This window comes from Dermacentor variabilis, chromosome 6, assembly GCF_050947875.1.
Source record: "Dermacentor variabilis isolate Ectoservices chromosome 6, ASM5094787v1, whole genome shotgun sequence".
Taxonomy (NCBI): domain Eukaryota; kingdom Metazoa; phylum Arthropoda; class Arachnida; order Ixodida; family Ixodidae; genus Dermacentor; species Dermacentor variabilis.
This window is the reverse complement of record NC_134573.1, coordinates 47,382,396-47,390,456: the sequence shown is the minus strand read 5'-3', so window position 1 is coordinate 47,390,456 and position 8,061 is coordinate 47,382,396. Positions and strand designations below refer to the sequence as shown.

The 8,061-nt window shown below is 44.8% G+C and overlaps 1 protein-coding gene across 4 annotated transcripts in view; it reads left to right on the top strand.

Annotated features, from left to right (window-relative positions):
• Nucleotides 1-1,138: 1,138 nt before the first annotated feature.
• Nucleotides 1,139-8,061, top strand: part of LOC142584783 (polycomb protein eed-like) — a 75,840-nt gene continuing 68,917 nt past the window's right edge. The window contains exons 1-2 of one of the 4 annotated variants that reach the window (XM_075695044.1): nt 1,139-1,474; nt 5,405-5,551. In XM_075695044.1, coding sequence (XP_075551159.1) covers nt 1,455-1,474; nt 5,405-5,551 — 167 coding nt within the window. In that variant the 5' untranslated portion in view covers nt 1,139-1,454. Of the gene's footprint in view, nt 1,475-1,847; nt 1,996-5,404; nt 5,552-8,061 lie in introns of those variants that run through there. The other 3 variants (XM_075695042.1, XM_075695043.1, XM_075695045.1) reach the window with 3 other exon arrangements.

Below are 8,061 nucleotides of genomic sequence, written 5' to 3'. Positions count from 1 at the left end.
AGTGCTGTTGACGGCTAAAGCTTAATTTCTTTAACGTTTATACTAACACGAGAGTGGTGAGTTGACGTTAGACGTTACCTTGCGTGCACCAGTGCTGTTTGTCTGCGTAGTACACAGAACACACAGCGAGTGGTACTTGCTTGAGGCGTTGTTGTGCGTCATATTTCATAACCTCTGGGAGCGTTATGCATTGTCATAGCCTATCATGGCACATCCCACCGTGGCAGAAGCATTAAACTTGAATTGGATTATGGGACTGGTACGTACCAGAACCACCGTCGGATTATGAGACACGCCGTAGTTGCGGACTCTGGATCGATTTTGATACCTTGATGTGCACGTGCGTTTTCTATTTTGCCCTCGTCGAAGTGCGACTTTCGCGGTTGGGATAAATCCGCGACCTCTAGCAATGCCATAGCCGCAAAGCTACCGCGTTGGGTACAGAATTGATGATTTGACGGTCGACCGCTTCCGTACGTAGTGTAGCCAGGACCCTGCCGTGCACTAATTAATGCGACCCTGCTTCTGCACGCCCTGCGTAGTTTGTCCGCTTGACATATTTGCATTAATTGTGTTTATTTTTCAGAAATAGCTGCAAAGTACTGCACCACACCTTGAACTTAAGCTTGTATCCAGTTTCCCCGCAACCGCTGTCGTGTTTATAGTAGTAGCGTTTCCTTGCGTTCTCACGTCACCTTTCTCCGATACCCCGCCTCACCCTTGTATGGGAACTGCGAGCTATGGGTGCACTCCTTTCGCATCTCCGACGGTTCTACCCGTTCTCTGCATCCTCTCCCCCTCCTCTCTTCCGTTCTATCTGCGCGGTAGCCAAGAGAGCTGTGCTGGCGCTGAAACATCAACCCCCATCCCCTCCCCGGAAAATTTTCTCGGATATCCTCGCCTTCCTGACTACATACATGGGGGTGGGCTCTTATATACTCTTATATGCTTGCTCTCGCAAGCATATAAGAGTGTGAACGACGCTTCGAACGAACATGAATTTGAACTTTCCCGCTTCTACCATCGACTCTCGCTTGTTTTCTCGCTTACGATGGCAGTCACTTCCTCCGTGATGGCAGTCCTGCCTGCCTTCGTAGATCATGACAAGCCATACAAGCCCCACAGCAGCCAGCGTTTGTCGCAGCCAAAACGAGCCAAAACACGCTGGCCGCGGGCTCTTCATGCACTCCGAAGAGCGCGAAGACGAAGAACCAGCCTTTGCAAATTCTGTATTTGTGTGCAGTGATCGCGTTTGCTCGTGCTCACGTATGTGAACCTAAGTTGCGGATAATCATAGAGAACCAAGTTACACGTAGACTTCATAATTTGGAACTACTACTTCTTTTCTTCACCTGCGATGTCGGACTCTGACCTAGGCGACCAAGTCGCGAGCGCGAGCTCTTCGACAAAACATACCCGACATCCTCGGCTAGTGTATCCGTCCGATCACTCGGATGACTCTCCCGACGACATCGTAAGCTCTACAACTTCGTCATTTTCCACCTGCGTGCTGCATTTGTTCTGTGCGCTGTAAGAACCACGCTAGCAGTACCTTGTAGTAACTGACTTGAAATGGACGTTTCTCCCAAACTTTGATCTTTTATGACTTGATCACTGTTTTGTAAGAATATTGAAGACCTTGGAAAGAGTTCCTCTCGAACGTACGCTCTTTTCATTTCTTTAACTTAGCACGCATTCAACGCCTTTCGCACGAGCGAATAAAAACAAAACAAACGGAGCCCGCACATGTGCCAGCGAAGAGCGCCTGTTGCCACGGTTCCCTGCGACGCAACGTCCTCGCGCGAGCGGTGTATACGTCGTCGAACTGCTAATCTCTCGGCGACCTAATCAGTGCCTGCGCGCTTGAACGGACCCAGCTGCGGTGTTGTGGGAGGCGTCACGCGAGGCGTTTTCTCCTTTGTATATACCTGCAGCGGCTCCACGCTGGGAGATAGGACGACTCATGTTAAGCGAGCTGGTATCCGTGCGAAAATGGTAATAGTCATCCTATATCTCTTCGCGAAACTTCGCTTTTCGCTTGTTGATGTGTACGGGCTACGCCGGCACTAATGTTGTGCGGCACCTTTTGAACAGCGGTATCCAGTGAAGCAGGCGCAGAATGAGCGTCGATTCAAAAGTAGCGCGACCTGTGTTTCAGCGTCGTGAAGCATGATCGACCGTCGCGCGTCCTTGCATTTAAATGTTTCCTTACGCCGTTCTGTGTAACTCTGTAAAGATCCACCATTGCATTTAATGCTTTCCAGAGAGATGGGACATCTCGCGTTGTTTACGTTGAGTTCCGGTTTCTGCAAAGGCGCTAGGTGCGGCGTTCTTCGGAATCGGCTCACTTGATGTGAGCGATCTGGGCGCTTAAAATCGCTTGCTTTGCCAGAGGGGGTTAGTTCGACAGTCAAGTACTTATTAAAGCCTTCCATTTATGATGGCACCTTAAATATTGCAAATCGTTTCTGTGGATTTCTGTAATGTGGGGAAAGTTTAATGAAAGAGAGAAGTTATCCAATCCGCAATTTTCATCAGAGAAGTTAAAACCATTAAGATTCTTGTGACTTGCTTCTATTGTATGTTTGTGGCTCCCTTATATTGAAAAACAAAATTTATGCTGATACAGTATTTTGTTAATTTATTAAAGCATGGGGTGGTGCCGCAGCTTTTAGGGCATGTTTCCTTTCTTTAGGGCTTCTTTTTTTTAATATTTTTTTTCTATGCAATAATGTCTACAGATGGAACTTACCCAATTGGGCAAAGTTAAGAGTTGAAGTTGCACAATGGCTTAATTTTTGGGAAAGAACGAGTTGAGCTTCAACTCTTAGCATAGCCATTAGGCAGTCGTAGCAGTGATTTGTACTGAATCAACCAGCTCAGTAAATGAGACCTGACATATATTGCAGCCAAAGCTGTTCTCACAATTGAGTTTCTCTACACATACATACTTTGCGCTTCAAATCAAATGGCCTCCTAAGTCAGTTCCTCCAAGCATGGTCCATAATTCTTGCATTTCTTGAGAGTTTTGAATATGGTTTATGTGTGAACCACTGTAATTGTCTGCTGTTGACCGTTGCCAGAGAAGGAGAGCACATGAGATGTTTGGCATGGAAACAGCAATGACATGACCATGTGACATTGCATCCTATAGATTTATTCAGATCAAATTGAAAATATGACACAGGGTTTTATTGAACAGGATGCATCTTTTCGAATCCTTCAGTGCACTCCAACGTCGAAACCTCAGTACCACCTGTCGTGGTGGCGTAGTAGCTATGGCAGTCGCTAATACGCCTGAAAGTGCAGGATCGAATCCCGACTGTGGCAGCCGCACTTTGGTGGGGGTGAAATGCAAAAGCACTCATGTACCATGCATTCTATGCACATTTAAGATTATTCTGCAGTCTCTCACTACGGCCTGCCTCATAATCAAATCGTGTGGTTTTGGCATGTAAAACCACAGAATTTAATTTTGAAGCAAAGCTTTCTTTGCCTCTTTCTTCGACTTTTCCACTGCTGCTGCTGCGGTTCTGTCTTGCATGCCCCATCGGGTGTGGTCAAGAAGACCTGGGCAGAGGAGAGGGGTCTCTGAGACCTTTTCGACAAGAACTCCTTGGCCATTGACACAATGCCCTCTTGATGGTTGTAATTCTGCATGAGGCCCCCGCAAAAGTATTTTAGAAGCTGCAGTGCTCACCTTTGTACTCATGCACAGCAGCCCACAGGGGAAATAGGAGAAAAGAAAAAAGAGACCTAGAATGCGTAAAGCCAACACCATGACAAAACGGGGGACTGACAGCATGGGAGGATCGCAGGAGAAGAGTAAGGTGGCATCAGAAAGCATGCTTCATTTGGTGCTTTGCCAATACAAAAAAAGAATGCCAGTTAAGGATATGGCAAGAGTTGCGGACAAACTGTAAACATTTTGACTCAAAGTATGGTACAGCACATCTGCTATTTCTAAAAAATAAGCACCGTACAAAGTTTGTCTATACAGAAAGCTGACATGAGTCATGCTGGCGCAAAGCCGCATCGAAGCACTGCATAGTCAAGATGAGAATACGCAAGTGGCCTTCCAGCAAATCAACACTTCAGCTACAATGATGCGATGATCTTTGTGAGGGAATGACTGTGCTAATGTTCTTGCCGGCTATGAACACAACAATGCCTCAACAAAACACAACTTGCTGTGTGTTCCGTGTACTACGTGAACAAACACAAGTGGTGCATGCAAGGTAGCATCTAACATCAGATCATGACTCTTCTAGGCTGTCAACATCAGTGCCAAATATTTTCAATTAATGTAAACAGCACAGAAAGCTTCGCTTACATCGATTCCCACAGTGCGTGGGATCTGCATAATTTATTCTTCTACACAACAATACTAGAGCAAGGCCCGCAAATAGTGCAGACTTAGCAAGCTATATACCCCCTGTCCTGAGTGAATTGGAAAGCCTTTCACATCAAATCTTGTCTGCAATGGTGGGCGCTAAATTTCATAAGTGAAATTATGCTTCGCTGTGTTATAGACAAACAAAGGTCGAGCACGCAAGGTAGCATCTAACGTCACATCACAACTGTTGTATGCCATCAACATGATGGGCAAATATCGTCAATATATATGTATATAAAATATAATAACATATCAGAAAACTTTCCTTACGTCAATCACCAAAGTGCGTGAGATTTGCATAATCATTCTTCTTTAACCTCAATACAGTATGCACCTATTTTCAGTGATGACCAACTACAAGCAAGATAAAGATAACCTCACATGCAATTAATATGCATAACAAAATAAAGGCTGTTAAAACACTCAAGAAGGTGCAGGCAGGGAAAAAATAATACGGGATCTGCAAGCGCGGGCCAAGCTGCATTCTTGCTCGCCCTGATGAAGCAAGTGCCTGTGTCATGACATAGCACAGCGCATGCACGTCCTTTAATGCCCATGCGCCTGCCAATATGCCCACTTCTGGCTAGCCCGCTGTCGAAATTGCGATGATGTACGACAGTACAATGCACTCTTTGCCAGTTGAAAATGCAGTTTGCCATGGGCTAGCAGATCCTGTATTATTCTGTCCCTGCCTGTACATTCTTTTTAAATAAGCTTTTTTTTTTCTTCCAGCACATCTTCCCTTCTTTAGTAGCTTGGCAACGTCCTGCATTAGCTCTTCTTATTTGTCTGTTCACGACATTGTGCACAGAAACTGGTGGGGGATGAAAGCATCGAGAAATAATGCAGATTTTTTTCTTTTCAGAAAAGTGTTTGGCAGCTATAAGGTTAAGCTGTCTTTCGTGACAGTTTAGAGTGGACACTGCAGCTCGCACGGCGGTTCATGATCACTGAAATTGCGGCTGACCCTCTAAATTACTCCCCGCTCCCCATTTCTTTGTCACATAGGACGAAACGTCGAGCGTCGGGAGCGCATCAACGGCAGACAACACGTCGCGCAGCGACACACCCACAAACCAAGGTCGCCGAGGTCGCCGTCGCAAAAGCAAGTCAAAACGCTGTAAGCTGGCCTACAAGTGTTCCACATTTGTCAAGGTGAGAACAGCCGCAACAGAAAAAGCGTGAGAAAAAAAAAAGATTTTTAATGAAAGAAAGGGGGAGTGGTCGGCTGATGAAGCTTAACTGTTTGTCCAACGGGCAAATTTAATGACACTTTGAATCAATTCGTGTCAGTGTCATCTGAAGGCTGTCGCACGAGAAAGTGTAGTGGCACTGACAGCAGAGGGGTGCACCCAGAGTGTGTTCAACAAATACATAATTCAGCTTGTTTGTTTTACTTCCAGCATTTATACCACATAAAAAGCACAGACAGAGCAGCATTCAGGCAAAATATTTTGAAGTTCAGCTTCGTTTCTGTTCAAGCACATAACTGTTAAGATCACCCAGCTTCCTCAAGAAGTGCATAGTCATGGCAACAACTGTTTTTAAGTCAACAAAAATAAAATGAAATGGAGAGCGTAATATTTTTTGCAGCACTATTATTCTGACAGTGTGTGTCTCAGTTGACGAAAAAAAAAAAAAAACATTTCGGGCTTCCAATGCTCAATTTCAGCAGCTGCCGCTGTTGCATCTTGCTCTGCATTTATTGCAGTGGATTAGAACATAGCCGTGGTAAATAATGCTGTTGCTTTCTAAGCAGTTTCCATGGATGCCACGGGAACTGTTCGGAAGCTTGGAATTTATATACTCCATGGAAACTTCATGACCCAACAAAAACTTTGCATTTATGATCGTTGTCCCAGTACTAATAGAAGAAGAAGCACTTTTATTTCTGTAATGTACAGAAAATCGAAATAATAATCATTTCAGGTTCTTTCTGTAACACCCAAATGTCACTGTTACTGCGAGTCATACTTTGTTTTGCCATGTAGCCCTAACATGCCAAAAATGGCTCTCCACAAATTGCAGTGCATGCACTCAAAGCGACACCAAATTCACCATTCTAGCTGCACTGTAAGTTTCTAGCTTGCTACTCTATGTAGAGAGGAGGTGAATGAGGAATGAGAAAGGGATACAAGATGGTGTCGATAACTAGTGGAGAGAGCTGTTTACAGTGTGCCACAAAAGCTTACAGGACATGGGGCCCACAGCAAATGTGAATGTCTGCTTTGTTTGGGGATGGTGCTTCAAATTTAATTCCTTCTTTGCCAAGCTATGCTCTGAAATTTTGACCAAAAATGGCCACATTATTTTTGGAGGTCCCAATTGGCAACATCTCTTACCTCCTCAGAAAGAATAATGCTTCTGCTTACGCTGTGCCATGGATTATGTGCTACCCTCTACCAAAAGCACCACTACCTGCTGAGACAAAGCAAAGCTTGTCCATGGCATTGCTAGGAAATGCAAAGTACCAAGCAAAGCTAAACCTTGGCCAGTCTCACCTGAAATGCATGAACAAACCCAGCTCGGGGAAGGCATGGAAACAGTTAATGAATCACCATGCAGGTCGTGTAAGCTACTACAGACATAAACTTTCAGTTTGAGGTTATGTGCCCATGCTTTAGCTTTCTCACGAATACCTTGTCCTGACATCATCTTTTGAACAAGTGCACTCATACTATGTGCAGCGTTTTGTATAAGTATGCGCTATGTACACACTAGGAACAAACATAGTTTCGGATGCATGAAAAACACAGCCATCACTGTCATCTGCCTCTCTAAATGGACGACATCAACCCTGCTAAAGAAAACATGTTGTGCATACTGTGAGCATAAATGCACCGACTACGGTGGAGCAGTCTTGACAGATCTACAGGGCCACCGCAAGTTCTGGTCTTGACCTGACATTTGAACATGTGCCTTGCACTCCCAAAACGGCCATAGGTACGTAGCCAGTTGGAAAGAGCCGAACTATTGTTCCGGAAGTTCCCTGAGCCTGCCACTGGAAATTGGCACCAGATAATTGAGATGGCAGCACCTGGCATTGTTGTTTCTCTTACGTCATGAGAAGTAAATGGGTTCCACACCAGTGTGACCTCACCATTCCTGATGACTGCAAATCATGCCAGGGACGCAATAGGACATTGCCTTTGACAAGTAAAAACATTTGGTAAATTGGTGGGATTTGGCATCCTAAAGCTGTGCTGTAGAATATGAGAGGTGCCATAGTGGAGAGCCTGAGAATTACTGGGTTCTTTAATGCGCACTGGGATCTTAATGTACAAGTGTTCTTGCATTGTGCTACCATCGAAATGCAGCTGCCATAGTCAGGATTCGATCCCATGTCTTCGTGCTCATAAGCTAAATGACAAAACCACTGAGCCAGGATGGTTGGAGAAAGCATTTGCTTTTCATTGCTTAAGTAGTTCAACAAATAAATTTTGATTGAATGGCACTGGTTATCATGTCAGTGCTTAAAGTAGCTATGTTAGTACTTCACGGTCAAATTGTACAAACAGAGGAAGGTTACGAAAGGACCCACACAAAATTGCTTACTCACTACAGAAGCTTTAATTTGATAAGGTGATGTAACACTCCTCATCCCTTGATTAACAGCAATCTCCACTGATGTGCAGTTCATGCCACATCCTTTCTCAGGTAAATAG